Source organism: Camelus dromedarius, chromosome 32 (assembly GCF_036321535.1).
Source record: "Camelus dromedarius isolate mCamDro1 chromosome 32, mCamDro1.pat, whole genome shotgun sequence".
Classification (NCBI taxonomy): domain Eukaryota; kingdom Metazoa; phylum Chordata; class Mammalia; order Artiodactyla; family Camelidae; genus Camelus; species Camelus dromedarius.
This window is the reverse complement of record NC_087467.1, coordinates 18,379,934-18,399,192: the sequence shown is the minus strand read 5'-3', so window position 1 is coordinate 18,399,192 and position 19,259 is coordinate 18,379,934. Positions and strand designations below refer to the sequence as shown.

Sequence of the window (19,259 nt, the reverse complement as noted above, 5' to 3'; positions counted from 1 at the left end):
TTTTATCTGCTGTGAGGTCAGACCATAGCTTGAGGGTAGGTAATAAGAAAGGGGAAGAGAAGGGTGGAAGGGGTGACTTAAAGCACACACCACACACACACACACAGCCTTGCACGTATGAAGTGTTTATCTCCAAGGACGCACCAGAGTACTCCATGCTGTAATTCTGACAGACAGCTTTCTATATTGTGGGAAGAAGCCAGTTAAAAGCCCCTACTTTTAAAAGCACCTCCATTACCATTGTAACAAAAACCAGAAAAAGATGTTTCTGAGGACAGCCTGTGAAACACACATCGCGATAAACACGTGAACACCCAGAACTCCAACGCGGTCAGGGAAAGAGAGACAAAGTCCTAAGTTTTACTGAATTTGATCTTGGATTCCTCTTTCCCTCAAAGATACAGAAACCTCGTCCACCCACCATGCCAAGTCCACCACCCATCTGCCACCCTCTTTGTGAGCTGGGCTGGGACAGAGCCCCGCCCAGGACCTGAGATGCTCTGGAGGAGGCAGCCCAGGATGGCAGCTGTGCTGGTCCCAAGGCACCTGAAGCTGCTATCCTGAAAGCCATTGGCCAAAGTCAGACCTTGTGACCACTTGCAGAGTGGCCATTGCACACCGTCCTGCAGACAGACAGTTTAGAGCACCCGGACCCCCAGGTGTGTCACGCACACGGGCTTTCTACAACTGCAGAAGTTCTGAATTCCAAGCACGTTTGATCAAGAGATTCAGAAAAGGGTTTCTGGACGTGGACGTTGCTCTTACAGGATTCAAAGGAGAACCTTAAGGACAGAAACAGAAGGCAGCTGTTTAAAAAAGGAGAAAGGAGGCTTAGATGGAGAGAATCCAGGTTCCGACAGGCCCCCACGCTGGAGAACGTGGGCAACCCAAACTCTCCAGCCTCCTTGTGGAACTGGGATTCTAGGAACAGGCGCCTGGATCCGTAAACAGTGTGAATCAGGATGAAGGTCGGGGGTAGGGAGAGTGATAGATTTCAGTGCCGGCTTCACTCGTTTCCTCGGTGACGATTTGATTTTGGAAAACGACAAAAAATCCTAACTGCCAAGTGGCACTGTCAGTGTGGTCTTTAAGTGGCTCTTTCCAAATTAACTGTAAAGACTGATGGAGTCTGTGATATGGCGTGGACACAAAGAGCCCCACGGGCCCCAGCCAAGTTCTTCTCTGGATCTGTGTCCTCACCTGTCAGGGACACAGCTGGATAACAAGGTGTCATTTGAAAGCGCTGATTCTGTCACTTGAGATCGTAGGGACTGGTGTCCTCCCTGGGCCTGGTGGGCTGTCAGACAGCATTCCACAGGTCAACGCCCGCCCCAGAGTTCTTCCTTTGAAGAGGAGGGTTTCAGGGAAGAAAGAGGAAAGGAGACAGATGGATAATTAACTGCCCAACTACATGGACCAGGCCCTCCACCCCCGTAGACTCCACACCCCTGCGCTCCAGAAGCAGGTAATTATTCCTCATCATGCTCCAACAGGAAGGCATGCTGGATGCCTTGGCTTTCTTCTCTGCTTCCTACACGTCCTGTTTTCCCAGGTTTTCCTGGAGCAATAGCTTCTGCTCCAGGCGGAGCCCTCCCGCCAGGCCCTCTGTCCACAGGGCAGACCCAGGCCAGCTTGAGTGAAGGTCCACCTTCTCTCCAAAGCCCAGAGAGTTTGCCAGTGAGCAGAGGTCACTGATCAATCCAGCTGGAAGATTCAGGGAGGACTCAGCCCAAGGGACCCTCAGGAGATGTGACCTCCCCAGATTTGAACACAGGCCGCTCACTCGGCATGGCCATCTCACTGTCCCCAGGGAGACCAGTGGGCAGTGTGTGCCCGAGGATACCCAGCTCCCGTCTGGAGACTGTCAGCCACTCCACACAGCCTCGGGGTGGGATCCCTGAGGTCCGCCGTGTGAACCACACACGGCGCCAGACGTGGCAGGAGAGTCCTGCTGGGTGGTGTGATCTCAGCCCAGGTCCCCCTCCCTTTCCAGGCTCCAGGTCCCATGGCACAGGTGACACCAGTTCTCACAAAATGGACCAGGAGGTAAAGAAAGTTCTGGGCTCTCAGATACCCATCTTCTGCAGGAATCATAGGAATTCAGATGAGGAGGAGTGAAAGGAACCGAGGACAAGAAAGGCAGCTGCCTGGGGAAAGGGCAGTTAGCACCGCGGGCCCCTACCCAGCCACGGGCTCGGTGCCCATGGGCACAGCCCAGCGGAGGCGCTGGGGAGGTCAGGTGGGTAATCCAGAGGACTCGCCGGCCCAGGCAGACACTAGGTAGCACCTTCACAGACCAGCTCCACGTCGGAAGCTGGCTGACCACAACTGCACTGGGTCAGCACTTTATCAACGACAAACAGAAGTGGGCATTGGTGACAGAAGCCTGAGTTGCAACATCCAAGGTCGCAGAGAAGGGCTTTGCTGAGCAGTCATTTTACTTCTACCCTGGTGACCTTTCCTTCCTGATGGTTAGTGCCTTCTTCTGTTTCTCCAGGAAGTCTCTTTTCATCTCTGTTCCTCTCTTCACGTAACCAGTGTTTACCGTGGTTCTCCTGTGTGTCATGCGTGTTCTAAGTACTGTGGTCATCGTGAATACAATGGACAACAATGCCTGACCTTGTGATTCCTACATCCTTAACTGACTCCTTTCTCTCAGTCTGGTCAGGAGAAGAAAAAAAAAAATCACCTAACAGGGAACATAGGCAAGTATTGCTGAGAAGTGACATCTGACAAGAAATGAAAGCTGGTTGATGAGAAGCTTAAAAGAAAAATTTCCTTGCCCGCTCCTGGCATCATTCCACCCCCATGTTGTCTTCTAAAAGACCCAGTCAGCCCTGGGCTGAGGAGGTGGTAGACCAGCTGCCCAAACAGGAAACCTTATTTAACTCTGTACCACTGACCTTGGGCCCTGAATTTTCCCCTCCCGTAAATAGTCCATTCAACCCAGGAAGACCTGCTGACCCAGCTGGGACAAATTTTGAAAAATACACACAATGTTACAAACATTAAAAAAAAAAATCCCTATGTCCCAGAGGAAATGGTAGATATGATTCAATGGTAGAAATCACTTCATAAAGTCATGGAACAAATGGAAATTTAATCCTAACTGATGAAACTGCCAGGGCAGTCACTTGTGTGCATGGATGACTCAACAGCACCTGTTGGAGAGGCTGCGAGAATGAGCCATGAAATCCTGGTGGCATTCCCTACTGGAAGCAACAGCCCTGCCTTGCAAATGAGCAAGCCGGGTGATCGCCACAGCCTGACGTGCACCTTTGTGCCTAGTTCTATGAAGGCCATGACTCACCTTAGCTGCAGGTCAAATGACTGTTACTCAGAGCCCTGGGTTTTTCATCTTTAACATTAAATGATCTAGGCAACTACGAGCGAAATGTCTGTCTACTTTCAACATGTTCCTTTGAAATGACTGATTTCAGGCAACGACTGGTCTTACATATGGTAACCCTCAATTTCTCATATTGTTTAACTTGTTGCCAAGCTTCATTAAAGGTTCACATTAGAGGCTTTGGACTTCGGTCCCTTGGACCTGGGCTTTCTAAAATGACTTTCCTCCAAACATCATTTAACTTCCTTTAATTTAGTTAATTAATGGAACTTTCTGAAGAGAACAGTTACTTTGATCTGAACTTCCTTCTTAGTTTCCAGTTAACATTTCCAGAGAGGGACAAACCAGGACGGATGCCCTCACTGCTGGCTGGAGCTACCAGCAGCTCACGACTGTAGTCGGTCCTTCAAATCAGAGACAGCTTGGAGGGAGGAGTCCCTGAGAGGAAGAAGACTGGTTAAAAATACTGCTTGTGGCATTTTCGTGGGTGTCTGCCCCACACAGAGATAAAACAGCTAAGGTGGCGCCGCCAGGCAGGCTCTGGGAAGCCTGGATTGCAGTTTGGAAATCCCAAGTCATCCTTGCAAATAAACCAGCAGTGGGGATTGGAAATGCTTCTTACCTGGGAGAAAGTTTTCTACAAACAACCAACAAATTCAGATAAAAATGGAAAATGCAAGTCCCACCCAGCAGGAATCCTCAGTTTCTTGTCTATGCGTGCTCACTGCCATACACCTAAGCCCCAGAGTTTTTGCTTTACAGCTTGCCAAAACAGAAAATATTGCCCTAGCGTCTGCTTAGGAGGAAAATAATGTATCAGCAACCTCAACCCAGAGATCTTCTCCTGCTGCAAGGGTAAAATTTTTGTTAACGGGATAAGTTAAAAAGCAAGACCTTCTGAGTCTTGACTTCCACTCTGCGCATGTTTTTTGGAGAAGACAAATGTAGCCCAGAAGTCCCCCTCCCCCAGCGTGACTTACCTGGGAGCGGAGCCTCGGATTTCAAGGTACATCAGTGATGTTCCGGGCTTGGTCACAAGGGGGCACTCGAGAGCGGGGCTGCCAGCAGCACCACTTTATTTTCTCAGACTCGGAGTTGGGAGGGAAGGAGGGGGCGGGGGTGTCGGGGGTGGGGTGGGGGTGGGGATGGAGATGCAGCTGACTTTCAAAAAATCCTTTTGTTCTCTGAAATGCTGCCGCTCGCCATTTCAGAAGGCAAAGGTTGCCCCGTTACGTGTTGCCAGGTTCCTGCGAGTGCCTGGGGAAAATGTGGGCGAAAAAGGTAGAGCACAAAGTCCTGCGCTGGGTGGCTTTGCAGCCCTTTGGCCGGGGTTGGCGCTGACATTTGGAGAGCAGCTGCCGGAGCATTGTTTGCTTGTAGTTCTAACAGAGGAGCGGCCGCGTCTTACATCATTTCCAGGCATGAAGTGCCTGGGGCTTTTTTTTTTTTTTTCTTTCTTTTTTAATGACTAACCTTCTGATCCCTCCCTCTCTGGAGTTCGGTACAGTATCTGCTCTGTGCCTGACAGCCTCGCCTCAGGAAACCCAAGTTTTGTAGCAACTTGTTAAAACAACTCGGGTGCCTTAAAAAAAAAAAGTTGTGACTCTGAAACAAACCTTTCCATTCTTCCTTCCGAGAACAATGTTGTGCTTGATGTGCGTCGTCGGAGGGCTGCTCCCTGCAAGATGTGTCTCCCCCCCCACCCCCACCCCCAGCCGGCTGCTATCAGTTGAACAGATCTCTGAGCCAGACAAGCCGAGACTTGGGGCGTTTGTCTGGCATTAGGAAGTGTCTGGAATACTGGTAACTACCAACTGGCAAGTCTTATGACTACAAGAGTTATGACACCACCCCTCCCTCCCTCCCTCCCTCTCTGCCCACATTCCCTCTCCTCCCCTACGCGCTCACACAAGCGTGCTTTTTTCTTCTTGCATGGAGGAAAGTTTAGCTCGTTTTTGTGGTTTCCGTGGAGGATGGCTCTAGTGAAAATCGCTCTCATCCCTGGAGCCAAAACGAAGCGGGAGAGAAGCAGCCCCCCTCCCCAAGCCCTGGGCCTCCCCGCAGCCCCGCGCCGCCCCCACGGCCCTCTGATCTCCGCCTTCTCATCGGGGGGCCCGCAGGGCCGGACCGCTGACCACCGCACTTTGGGTGGCCTGTGAATGTTAAGCTGCAAATATTTGGAAACAAGGGAGCGATTTTTCCATGTGTATTTTGCTTTGTGGAGTTTCTCCCTTTTTTGCAGCATTTTTAAAGTTGCAGCTGGTGCGCCTCTCCTTCCTGACCACGCCAATGCATTCATTCTCCAAACGTCTTAGGAGTTCCTTCAGGGTGCGGAGGACTGCGCTCGGAGCGGTTTCCTGGAGTTTCTTAGGGACGGCATCACGCTTTACTGGACAAGGTGTTCAATGGAAGGTTTTCTAGGCGGATGAATACAGGTCGTTTGGGGGAGGGAAACGGCTAGGACTTGGAGCCGTGTGAACACGAACTGTACCACTTGATTGCTGTATGACTTAGAGAAGTCAATTACGTGTCCTGAGCCTCAGTCGTACCATCAAACAAATGGGTTTAGTGAGATCTTCCTGGGTCCTGTGACCATGTCTATTAAATTCCTAGCACAGTGTGTTACAGGGATGGACGCCTTGGTGATCAGGCGAGGAGTCGGGACTCACTCTCCATCTCATCCTCTGTTTTCACCTGGGCTTGTGCTTTTGTGTCCTGCGAAGGGCTCCAGCCAGACCACCGATTTGTCTGGCGTTTTGGGGGAGTCCAGCCTGGGGAGCACATCGCTGTGGGGAGCGTGACCCCACAAGTCAGGGTAAATTCAGCACGTTGGGGTCTGCTTGCCTGGAAGCAGCAGCCGCAAACTTCTCCATGAGCGATTTTTGTCTTCATTGTCTTGTGCCAAAATGCGTTCCCAGGATGCCAGAACTTTCCTCTCTGCTCCCAAGAGCCTGTTGGTAGCTCTCCTGGCCTCCTCTCCTGACCTCCTTCTTAGGCTTTTTCGCACCTCTCTCAGTGGCTCCCTGTACTTGGATATCCGTTTTCTTCTTTAGGTTTGGGAAGCTTTCAGTCATCATTTCTTCAAACACCATTTCTATCTTCTTCTCCTTCTGGGACCTCCGTTCTGCGTAGATTGGCCCACTTTATATTATCCCATAGGTCTCTGATACCGCTTTCATTTTTTTTTTTCCATTTGTTTTTCTGTCTACTGTTCTGATTGGGTGATTTCCATTATTCTAAGTCACTTACTTGTCCCTCTGCATCATTTGGTCTGCTACTGATTGCCCTTAGCTCAGCTTTTATCTCGGCAGTTGAGTTTTCTGATTTTAGTTCGCTCCTGTTCAGAGTTTCTGTTTCTTTTTACAGCATTCTGCACTTCTGTCGACAGCCTCTCTGATTTTCTTCAGTGCTTTTATCGTCTCCTTTTTGAACTCAACTCTGATTCTTTTCTAGATTTTATTCATATTCATGAAGCCACCAGAGCTCCAGTTTGAAAGAAGTCTTGTCACCTGCTTCAGGCCCCCGTAAGATGGTGGTACAGTTGCAGTGACTTCCCAGCCAAAAAGATGAGCTTGTCTGTGCTTGCACATCTCCAGGGACTGAGAACTCGCTCCCCAGGGAGGGCTGCCGAGTCCATCTTTGGACAATTGACTCCTAGGAAAGTATTCTTTGAGCCTCTCTGAGCTTTTCTTTTTATGGTTTCCCGTGGTGGGGGGGCGGGGGGGGGGGAGGCTCTTACGGCCCAAGTCCATGCCATCCTGTACACAATAGTCTTCGAAATAATTGGAAACCCTTCTGCCTTCCTTCTCTCGCAATCGAAACATCCTCTTCCTTAAACCATCCCTAATTAGTCATGGTTTTTCTCCCCACGGAGGACCTGCGATTTCCCCTCACAGAGAGGGCAGGAAAGGCAGCCTGACTGTCGGTCATTCTGGGTATCATGCATCCACACAAACATGCCTTCATGGAAGCAGACAGCTTAGCTGGTGCTACAACCACAAGTCCGCTCTTCCCATTCTGTATTGATGTCCTTTAGGTCCCAAGTTTAGGTCCTTCCACATTTTTTTTTTTAAATTTTGCCCTCTTCACATCATTTTGCCTGTAGTTTCAAGTTACCTCTCTAATCTGTCCTTAATTTTATGTCCAATACCTTTCTGCCCATTTCCCCTAATTCGCCAGTGTTCCGTATCTGTGCTTCTCAAACTACCTCTGGTGGTGGACCAGTTCTGTTTGCTTATTTGATGTCCAATCTGTTGAGGATCAATATTTTGGTAAAATGCAATAAAAAGGAATTACTAGAAGGAAATTAAAAAAACAGAGGCATGTAAGAAACAAGCCCATGGTTTTCTTTTTTATTGCCTTCCACCCAGCAGAACCTCTGTAGAATTGTGATAGTTTCTAAAAGCGAACTCTGAGTGATCATGGCATATCTCAACATGCACTCATCAGATACTTTGTGAATCGACACATGTCTGTGGATTACGTTTTGAATGGCACCAGTCTCTGTGCAGGGGTGTGCTGGAAATGCTTAACAACCGCTTTCTAGGGGATCCCTACTAAGTCACAGCATTTGCCAGTTTCCATGGTGTAAACACGTTGAGGTCAGTTTCAAGCTATCAAGGAAATGTCACCCAACACAGACTTGGGAAGGGATTTGCACAGTTGACTCCAGAAAGCTGATAAGAGCTAGTTCCAGCATCCTACTGTTAACCCCGGTCCATCTTTTAAATCTCTTTTTGAGTAAAGCACTTCCTTTTGAGGGCTTGTTACACTGCTGTTCGGCTGGACTAGTTCACTCAAATCAGGAGACCTCTGACCCTCACAGAAACTAGACTATGATTGCAGGCAGCCCTTGTGTCTCTGGTGGTCTGGACTGAGAGCAAACCGTCTGCTACAACTCACTGCAAATCCAAGGTTGCTCTGACCGTGACTTCCGTGTAGACTCCTGCCACTAGTGAAGGCGGATCAAATCACAGCCTGCTTTGCGGTTAAGAACAACCTAGGACAACTTGTTTACATCAGCAAGGCGGTGTTTGACTACTGCGTGACTCCGTGGATGTGTCTATTTTGGAATTCTTTCATTGTCCTTTCGTGGTTTTATTTGTAGTTCCTTACAGGCTCGTTCTCGTATTTGAAAGCGTTTCTAAAGTTCAGTAACCAGGAACTGCTAAGTACTCCTTAACATAGCTTTATAGTACGTGACCCATCAGCTCAGCCAGGGAGTGCATATTAATGAGAAGATATAAAAAGTAGGTTTGAACCGACATCTGCTGCATGTCACCTGACATACCAAGGCTAACCAGAGTAGGAGAGTCTAGATGCTTTTCCAGTAAGTCTTCAGCACTCCAGAAAAAAATAACTCCTGGCCCAGTGTTTCCTGAGCTTTCAGCGCTAGCATTATCTTCCTATGCAAATAGAAAAAATATTGCAGCATCAGCTAGAAGCTGAAATAGGCTAGGAACTTGTTCTCATTTTTTTTCTCTATGCATTCGTCTTCTCTTTTTAAATAACGTCTTAACTCCAACGTAAAAGCCCGGTCTCTGGTCTCTCTATGCATGACGGTATTATCTGAACGGAAGTAATGACACTGAAATCTGGGAACATGCGCTTGCTGACTCTTTTTATAAATGGATAGGCGTCTTTTCTGCCGACTTTGAGCTGGGGTGGCACATGCCCAGGACCCAAAGAAGGAGAAAAAAAAAAAATCAATGTATTTGAAATGAACAAATAAACATATCAGACAAAGGAAAGCGATTATCATGATTAAAACAACATTTCTTTTTCAAGTTTCCACTTGAATAAAAGGAGCACTTGTGTTTTTAAATCAGCTTTTTGGAGAATGTTCCTCTTGAACAAGTGAAGTGTTTCACTTACTGCATGGAAGGCCCTCGTTTTCTCTTTCTGTCTTGACCAGACAAGATTTATTAACTCGTGTTTCGCTGACCTTGGGCCTCACCCTGCCCCATGCTTCCTGGCTCCATCCTTAGTGGATTCTAAATCAGTCATGGTGCTGAACCATGAGAGTAGAAATTTCTTCAAAAAAATGTTTTTTAAGAGAGAAGGAAGTGTTCTGAGCTTAGAACAAGTGGTGCCGGGAGAGCCCGGGGGCCCGGGCTGTCTGGGTTTCTGCGCAGGCCCCGGGGCGGGGGCCTGGGGCGCGAGGCGGCAGGGGTGGGGAGCAGTGTGCGCGGTGTGCTGGGTCTCCTCTCTTCTCCAAAGGGCAAGCTTAACGATCTGAATTCCTTTTAAATTTTGTTTGATGACTGACAAGGGTGCTGCTGTGAGTCTGACTCCAAGGACTCCGGCAAACTTGTGCCACTCTCCCTCCACACAGCAGGAAAATCTCAGAGTGAAGCCCCTGTGATGTAACCACAAGGAGGTGGTTCCTGTCCTGTATTTGGAGCCATCTCAAATTCTTACCTCCTTTGGGCATGGGACTGGGCCAGCCCAGTGGGAAAGCCATGTCCCCAGGCTCCTCCCTGCCCAGACTAACCTAGCATTGCGCTACTGTCTCCCAAGTCCCCACTGATCCCAGTCCCCAGAATGATCCCTATTGACAATGAAGAGGCGGTAACAGCCACCAGATGGCGCCAAATTGCACTTGGCCCCCAGGGGGTGTGTGTAGCCAATCCTGCCATTTCACTGGAAATAATGGTGACACCCCCTCCTCCCCACAACCTCGTCCTTACCGCCTATACCACATATATCTCACCGTGGCAGGATTTTAACTAAATCACAGCAAATGAATGATACTATATTTGGCTATATTGTCCAGCTTTGATTCTCCACACCGAAAGGGGAATTCAGGGGTGGCTAACAACAAGCAGTAAATAACCCCAAAGATCAGGCGTTTGACGAAGAATATTAAGTTCTTCGGAATATGGTTGGGCCGAACGTCCTGAGAATCCATTTAGAACAAAATAATGAGTTCACTCTACAAAGACTTGTCTTAGGAGACAAGTCCTAAAATGTCCTCGTTTCTTAGATTTGAATAGACAGACTGATTCTATGCGAATGATGGTCCCTCCGCCTCCCGCCCACTCTGGCTGGCATCACCCCTTACAACTTCCTGGGAAGCAGAGGGCAGCTCCGCAGTGGTTACGGTGCATGAAACTCAGTCGAGTGAGGTGAAGCAGCACCCCTGAGCGTGTCTGCATCCTCAGCCAGAGGCTTCCCGGTGGCTGGTAGGAGAATCCGAGCCAGGCGCTCTCCCAGCTCTGTTCCCATGGGAGCCTTGAGCCTCCACTCTCAGGCGCCTGAGCTAAAAACTGCGGAGGCTGGAGTGTGTATGACTGAGCTCTGTTCACGCTGAGAGATGTGTGATTCGTACACAGCTGAGATGGAGGTTTTTCCTGGGGCGGCCCTCGGCCAGCCCAGGTAACTGAGAGTTGGCTACTTTTCTGTGGTTTACGGCGCCCCCAGCTCCGGAGCTCCTATGATACTGTCCTGTGACATCTGTGCCTTTCTGTTCCTCCAAGTCTGCGCCAGTCCCTGGGAAGCAGCCAGACGTTTCTGTCCATTTCTGTTTCGTATCTTTTGTGGTTAAGGAAATCACTCCAAATCACAGGACGGTGAAACAGGACCCTCCTGTTTATTGTTCATTATAGAGTGGCCTCAGGAAACATCCTAAATATTGAAGCGAGTATTTCCTTCAGCGAGATGGCCCCAGTGGCAGCTAGAACCAACCGTAGATAACTAGTTGGACTCGCGTGGTCGGGACTAGCTAGTTCCGTGTTAACAGTCCCAGCAGCTGTGAGTGGGAACGGGGTGGGGATGGGGAGGGGAATGAGGCGGAGGAGAAAGTGATGGAAACACAATAGTTTGAATTATTTTAAGGGGACTAAACAAAAGTCTTTATTATTATTATTTTTTATGACCTGAGGCACTGGGGGTTGAACTCAGGACCTGGTGTACACCAAGGCACTCCGCCACTGAGCTATACCCTCCTCCCCTAGACGAGTCTTTAGAAAGCTGGTTAAGGAATTGTTCTTTACCAGCCAGCTGTTCCCACTTGGAAACTTAATTCTTTTTGATCTGTATTTTCCTACGTCTTGCTCCACAAATGGAAAGCTGAAAACCAGTGTGTAAAAGCTTCTTCAAGACCCTAGGGTTATCCTCAGAAGGCTGGAGAGAGGGGCTGGAGGCTGCCCCAGCTGGTGTCCCCAAGAGGGACGCCCCACTGAGCAGATTCAGACCCTCGGGCTGGTCCAGTTGCCCTGCAGGACCCCCTGCCCCGCCCCCCAGGCACTCTGTGCTGCTCTTAGGATGATAACACACAGCTCACCTCTTTGCTGTCCTTCTTTTTCCAATGTTCTTTATCAACCACCAGAATCTTCTCCAGTGTGTTAGTTTGTCCAACATTAGCTATGGTTAATATTTTCCTGAGAAGGCAGAGAGCCCCGCCCCGGGCTCATCCGTGTCAGACACTATCTCTCAGGGTGCACTATGGCCTGGGAAGTTTCCCACACATGGCTGGTCACGCCTGTCTTAAGTCGTTTCACGTTAATCTCCATTTCAGAACATTCCATCTCAGAGACTGGTGTTTCCCAGTCTCCTTCCCCCTCAATCTTGGGGGGGTGTCACCTGATAGAAGGCCCAAACCTCCCCCCAGGCGGGGATCTCACTGAGTCTATCAACAGACCCGTCTCCACGTTCAATGTCTCGGTGTGTTTCATGGGCCCTGATTTCCCGTGGATGTCAGTTATGGTATCGGAAGGTAAAACCCATGCAGAAATCAGTGTCTTTGTTTTCGCTGTCTTCCAGTGTCATCTTGCATTACAACATATAAGAAGACACCACCTCCAGTCCCACCCAGAACTACCACGAAACCTTTCATTTCTATCACAGCCCAGAGTAGCACAGAGTCGGCCCAGGATGCTTACATGGACGGACAGGGCCCGCGGGGCGATATTATCAGCCAGTCTGGACTGAGCAACTCCACGGAGAGCCTGGACAGTATGAAGGCTCTGACAGCCGCCATCGAGGCCGCCAACGCCCAGATCCATGGCCCTGCGAGTCAACACGTGGGCAACAACTCTGCCACCGTCACCACCACGACCGCCATCACCACCGTCACTACAGACGACAGGAAGAAGGATCACTTTAAGAAAAATCGATGCCTGTCCATCGGGATACAGGTAACAGCCTCCTTTTCTGCCATTTGAAATAGCAACCCAAACAAAGAAACAGGACCTTTTTTTGTTTTTTCTGGAAGATTCGTCATCTTGCCATTTTGGATAATGTGGGTACTGTAGGACCAGATCCTCAGATTACTGGCTCTGGACTCCTCTATGTTGTTACATGTCATTTTTTAAAATTATGAAGGTGTTTTATCGATCGACATTATTGGCCTCTTTTTTCTTCCCAAAGATTCCATTTTTTAAAAATTGAAGTATAGTTGATTAGCAGCTTTTAGTTTTGTTTTCAAAACTGAATGTGTGAGACAAGGTGAGGGTAATTAAACGTGGACACAATCAAACAAAGTGCTCTCAATTCCTACAGCACATTTTGATTCCCACAAAAGGAGTGGACATCCAAGCATAGCCTGGGTTTGGGGTTGCATGATAGTGTGTTCATCGCTATTGAGTTATCTTATGAGAACAAAAATGCGAACCACTTCTCACGGACGTGGGAGTGAGGGCGAGTGAGACCAGAGGGACGGACCGCGTGGAGAGCAGTAACTCACATCACAGCAACCTGAGCAAGGACTGGGCACCGGGTTCTGCGTAACTGTGGGCTATTTAATCGTGCGTTTCATAAAAGAGGTAGATAATTCTGCAGGCTTCTCAGTTCAGGACCCTGTTTTCTGCTGCCTGGAGCTAAGATCAAACTGATGCTTGTTTTTCCATCGGGTCGGCTTGGCTTCCCCTGCCACAAACCTCCTTCCGTGAGTGGGGAAGTCATTCTTACCCCCCGTCTTTGCTGTGCTGTACCATCCTGCAGTGCCCTTTGAATAATAACTCCCTGATGTGACATCCAATAAATATCTCCACGCTGAACCAACTCTGAGGCACAGCTAAGAGCCAGGTGCGGGGTACGTTTTCACAGCGATGATTTATGTTCCCCGTCCACTCTGCGGAGTCCACTTTGAAAGGCAATTAAACTTTCTCTAGTAGCAATGAGTCAAATGCTTTTTTATAACCTACGGGTTAACACGGCATGAATTGTAAAGTTTCCTAAAACCTTGTAGCACTGGTACTTGGGACCAAGTGACCCAGCAGGAGGCACGGGCCTGAAGCCAGCCCCCACCCACGCTCACCCCGACCCCTCTCCCAGAAGCTAATTCCCACCCACCTCCCAGAGGACTTTGAGGAGTGGGGAAGAGCAGAGGTTGATCCTCTGTGCTGTCCTGGCAAATTACTGAACCTTCTGAGCCTGTGTTCTCGTGTAACCTACGCGGGATTGTTTTGAAGACTGAGTTTTCATAACCCAGCTTCCTGTAGGGTTTCAATTTGGGAAGATGAAAAAATTCTGGGGATGGAGAGTGATGATGGTAGCACAAGAATGTGGATGTACTTAAATCCCCTCGGACCATACACTTTAAAAGGGTTAAAGTGGAGAATTTTATATTATGTCTGTTTTACCCGCCCCTACACAAAAAATCCGCCTTCCTACCTGGCACCCAGTCATGTTAGTTTCTATTTCCTTAACATTCAATTTGGGATTTTTTCTGTATGTTATTTTTTTCAATGGATGTATATTCCTATGGGTCAAAATTCAAAAGTTATAAAAAGGTAGACAGTGACTCGCTAGTCAATAACCAGTTAGTTCTCTTTCCGGAGAAGAATCTGTGTAACCAATATTTGCATTTCCCAGCATGGACATTTTGTGTCTATTCAAGCAAATATATATTTTATTTATTTCCTTTTTAGCAGCATATAACTCACATATTCTATATCTTGCCTTTTTCCACTCAACAATGTATTTTCAAGGTAATTATTTATCAGTCTTACTGTTTGTTTTATTTAAAAGCTTTTGTGAATCTACCTTAATCACCTCCCAGCTCTGCTGGTTGGTCTTACAGGTTACTCTCCAAATAGTGCTTAGAATGAAGCATCCATAAACTATGTGCTGTCCGACTTTTATGATCATTATTTTCGCCCAGGAAGATGGAACTACTCTGAAATTCACAAATCAAGCTGGGGAGAATGCCTTTGTTTCAGAGACCACCCTACTCTCTGGATATTTGGCTATTTTACTGAGCAAAAGAATTGTTCTTAATCCTCCTCCCATCAGTGTTCACAGCTACAGAAATTATATGAGCGCACTGCACGCCTTATTGTTAACTCATTCAGTCCCCGTAGCAACCCTCATAGGTGGTGTTATTATCCCTGCCCTAGAAATGAGGACACAGAGAAGTTAGGTAGCTTGCCCAAGGTCACACAGCTTATGCTGACAGAGCTCAGATTGTACTTTGACAGCTAATGTGACCACATTATGCTACTTCTTCAATGGAAAATAACAAGTAAATTAAAATTTAGAATACAAAATAGTCATCAAATTCATTACACTATAATCTAATTTAGATCCTAATCCACCAAATATGTGATACTAGGGCCCTGGAATCCTTCTCACACGTTCCCTCTTTAGGGTCAGAGTTTCCAAGTCTTTCCCAACATTTAAAATTAAGCCCATACCTAAAGTTTATATGATAATGATTTCCAACCTGTGTGAACTTAGACCAAGTCCTTAGTAGTTCTTGGTTTCCTCGCCTGGAAAATGGGAGCAATAACAGTTGTTGTTCAGTGGGTGCGTTAGAGGCGGTAATGAAAACTGACTGGTGCAGTGCGTGTGAGCTTCGAAGCACAGTGCCTGGCACACTGAGGGCCCCGTAACTATTGGGCTTCGTTATTACTGTCAGCATTAGCCTCCTTTAAAATTCTGATTAGCCAAAACCTCCAAAACTGTATCATCTGCCAAGGGCTTTCTCCATTGTTTTCAGGACAGAGATTGAATTAACCCTGCAACGTCTTTAAAATTTTTGAATGCCTCTTCATAAAGTTAAGTAGATGAGCCTACGTTACTATGTAGGAGAGGTGACATTCGTCACTATTTGGGTCTAACCAGGAGGTTAAAGTCACAGAGATAAATTTACATGCAGTGACTAAAGCTTAAGAAGATGACAACACCTTGATGCAAATAAACTGTGAGTTTGGGTGTGTGGGGCAGGCCTGGCACAGAGTACAACACCCTCCAGTCTCATCCTGGTGACCCCCACTTCCTTTCTCTCTCCCTTTGTCCGTGCCTTGAGCATCGCAGTTCTTAAGGGAAATAGCTGGCATGCTTTCAAAAAGAGCTTCCCTGGGTAATTCTGAAACCACAGAGTGGAAGGCGTCAGCCTCCTCCTTTGGTTGACATCCCAAGCATTTTTAACTTGCATGAATGTAAGCCGTATGGAATCGGTTAGAATCCCATTCCAGAAAACAGAAGCTACACTTGTTTCTCAAACAGAAGTGGCTTAATGCACAAAATTGGTTCTCCAGGGATGGGAAGGCTGAGAGAGCCGTGGAGGTGCGCAGTACGCAGTCACCCGCCTCGGACTACGGAGCAGAAGGGGAAAGGCAGGGTGACCAGAATTCAGGAACACCGAGGAGAGACCCGTGGTGGCCTCCCACCGCTGAGATGAGCGTGGCCAGCTGGTGCCGGGACGTCCAAGGGAGCAGCTGGCGCACCGGCTGTCGGGCTGTCCGGGGGGCCGAGCTGAGCCACAGCTGCCAGCAGGGGGTGGAAGCAGGAAGGAAGCCCCTCGTCCTACCCTCCTTTGTTAGACCCTAACCGGAGGGGGGCCGGCAGGAAAGGCTGGGGAGGGCAGTGTGCAGAGTCCCGGCCCCTGTGCCACAGAGCAGCTGGGTCTAGAAGATGGGCCTGGAGCCTCTGGACAACGGGGAAGTCACCAGAACAAGGCACTTTATCCAAATAATAAATACTGTGCTATTTCCCCCACTGAGCATGTGCGGTAAATAGCCCAAGATGGGTGTGGTGGGTGTGAAGTCTTGGCTCCCATGTTCCTTTTTTTCCTTTTTTTGGTGGTGGTGGTGGTGGGGTAATTAGATTTAGTTATTTTATTTTATTTTATTTTATTTTATTTTATTTTATTTTATTTTATTTTATTTTATTTTATTTTATTTTATTTATTTAATGGAGGTACTGGGGATTGAACCCAGGACCTCATGCATGCTAAGCTATGCTCTCCTCGACCATGGTCTTTTAGTGGGAGCCTCTCACAGCACTAAAGATGATTCTAGAATATTTTAAAATATGTATTTTTAAAGAAGATGTCTCCAAAACTCAAGTCAACTACTTTATCTGGTGTTTTTTTCTGGTGTTCTAGTCCTGGGATGGTGCAGGTAACTAGCTGCTTTGGATTTAGAGCGAAGCTTTATGTCTTCTAAAAAGTCAAGGGTAACATTCATGGTAAATTTTTTTGGTTTTTTTCTTAAAGTTACATGCATACAGTATTGCTGTAAAGGATTCACACAGTACAAAAGTACATAGAGCAAAGAATGAATTCCCCCTTCTTCCTACCTCTGACTCCTGTCCCCCTCCCCCGCCGTGGCCCGTGGCAGCAGTCGGTTACACCAACTTTTAGTCTCTCAAGAGTAATTTCAACTACAAATGAGTTTCACATACCAGCTTCAGACCATAACTCCTCCAGATGTTAGATTGTGGCGTCCATCTATTTCCATTTAATTCACGTTGCGAAACAACCGCAAAGAGCTTTAAGCTCACTCTTTCATATCGTGTAGCATGCCATTGCTTCCGCATTCTCTGAGCTAAAGATAAACCTCTTTGAGACTGCACTTCCTTTACTACATGCCCAGGTATGCTGAGGTACATTCTATGTCCTGTCTGAAGAGAGAAGTCCAGCTGCAAATGGCAAAACTTGCCTCGGCCAAGCTGAGTGAACTAATTAGAACGATGCAAACAAAATGAATCGTTAGTATGATTTGAAAGAGGGATCTGAGAAATAAAAAGGTCGCATCATCTCTGATTCACAGTCAGCTGACTTACAGTAAAGAAAAACTGTGAAGATCGTATTGTCAGAGTTTCTCCTTAAGCACACTCTAGTCATGCTCCCAAATTCTCTTCCAAGCCAGACCTCCGCTTGTGTGTTTATGTGTCCCTCCTGCATCGCCTGGTTTTAGTGAGAGTCTTACTGAGTTTACCCGAATCCCCAGCCCCTGATACCGCATCTCCCTCGGCACCTGATGGGTTCTTCACTCCCCCACCATCCTCAGGTGACGTCTGAGCCCCCTGGCCTGCCTTCAGACCTAACCTAAATGTTACATCAGGCCAGCCAGAACCCCCTCTTAATCTTGATGTGTTTTCTTAGTGCTTTTTACCCACTGACCCCTACCTCGCCCCCCGGATGTAAATGCCCGCTTGCCCCTGGTGTGTTTGGGAGGGAGCCCGTCTCTCTGCTGCCACCAAAACCTCGCTGCAGTGGTGTCCGTGCCCGCTCTGCCAGTGCCCCGGCTCAAGGCTGCCTTCCCGTTCTCTAGCAAGCGTGGTCAGTAGTTTTCCGCGTTCTCTGTCCGAGGACAGTCTATTAAACGGACTTTTGGAGCAGGGAATCGGAGCAGGAGTCTGCTCCGTTCACTCCACGCATCCACTTGATATTGCAGGTGGACCTTGCACCCCCTTGGGGAATAAAGCTGAAATTTAAAAACTAAATAAAAATATGCTCAGGGAAAAGAAGGCCTTTCCAAACTATCAAAGCTAGATTGACTGCAGAGTAATTTCAGATCCTCTGCAATGAAGGACAAAATTTAAAAGACAAATGATAAAACTTACATTAAATTGCTTTCATATTTAAAAAAATAATTTATTAAAAACATAGAGGAAAAAGAGGAATAAATCTAATTGCTCTGAAGAGTCATGAGATTTATTTATTTTTTCAACATTTTTTATTGATTTGTAATCATTTTACAATGTGTCAAATTCCAGTATAGAGCACAATTTTTCAATTATACATGAACATATATATATTCATTGTCACATTTTTTTCTCTGTGAGCTACCATAAGATCTTGTATATATTTCCCTGTGCTCTACAGTATAATCTTGTTTATCTGTTCTATAATTTTGAAATCCCAGTCTATCTCTTCCCACCCCCTGCCCCCTTGAGATTTATTTTAAATTTGGGTTTGGGCCTCATGTGTCACATAAGCTCTCAGTTATATATAAACACATTTTCCATGTAAACCATAAGATTTACAAAGCTGTTTAGAAGCGATGGAGTGATATCCAAGCCAATTCCTTAACTTAAGGGGAACAAAATGAAGATACTCTATAGTTTATCTTAATAAGGTTAATAGCTAAATCTCCTGATGTCAACAATTCTAACTATGATAAAGTGAAATTTCTTCCTTTTTTTGTATTTTGTTATCTGCAAAATCAAATCTTTCAAAAACACAATCCCACGAGGTGCTCCCTTCTAGTACAGCACTCACAGGTAAGTACGTCCTCACACGTCTACGGAGGAACCATGGACATTGACCAGGCAGCTTGGGAGTGAACAAAACTGCACTTCACTGGAATCAGGGTCAAAACGCATGCTAACAATGTAGTGAGGGGCTCATCAAATACACAAATAGTGAACAGAAAGGTTACACATCACAAACATTCCAGTAATACCAGAGATGTTTGTAATGAAACGTGACTTTGTTTTTCAAGCAGGAGAACTAGAACAGAGCACCTCTGCTTTTATTTCTTCAGGTGGATGACGCTGAGGAACCTGACAAACCAGGGGAAAATAAGGCGCCCAGTAAGTTCCAGTCCGTAGGAGTTCAAGTAGAAGAGGAGAAATGGTGAGTCCACAGGCACTCATCCTCTGCCGTCTTGATGGTGGCAAGTATGGTGCGAGCACTTTCCCCCGTAATAAACCTTCAAGGTTCCCTGATATTTTCCAT

General features: G+C 47.3%; 1 protein-coding gene across 14 annotated transcripts in view; it reads left to right on the top strand.

The window, feature by feature from the left end:
- DLGAP1 (DLG associated protein 1) overlaps positions 1–19,259 on the top strand; it is a 342,691-nt gene that overhangs the window by 289,165 nt on the left and 34,267 nt on the right. For 12 of the 14 annotated variants that reach the window (XM_064481562.1, XM_064481561.1, XM_010976379.3 and 9 more), the window contains 2 exons: positions 12,113–12,486; positions 19,066–19,157. In XM_064481562.1, coding sequence (XP_064337632.1) covers positions 12,113–12,486; positions 19,066–19,157 — 466 coding nt within the window. The remainder of the gene's footprint in view (positions 1–12,112; positions 12,487–19,065; positions 19,158–19,259) is intronic. The other 2 variants (XM_064481564.1, XM_064481565.1) reach the window with 1 other exon arrangement.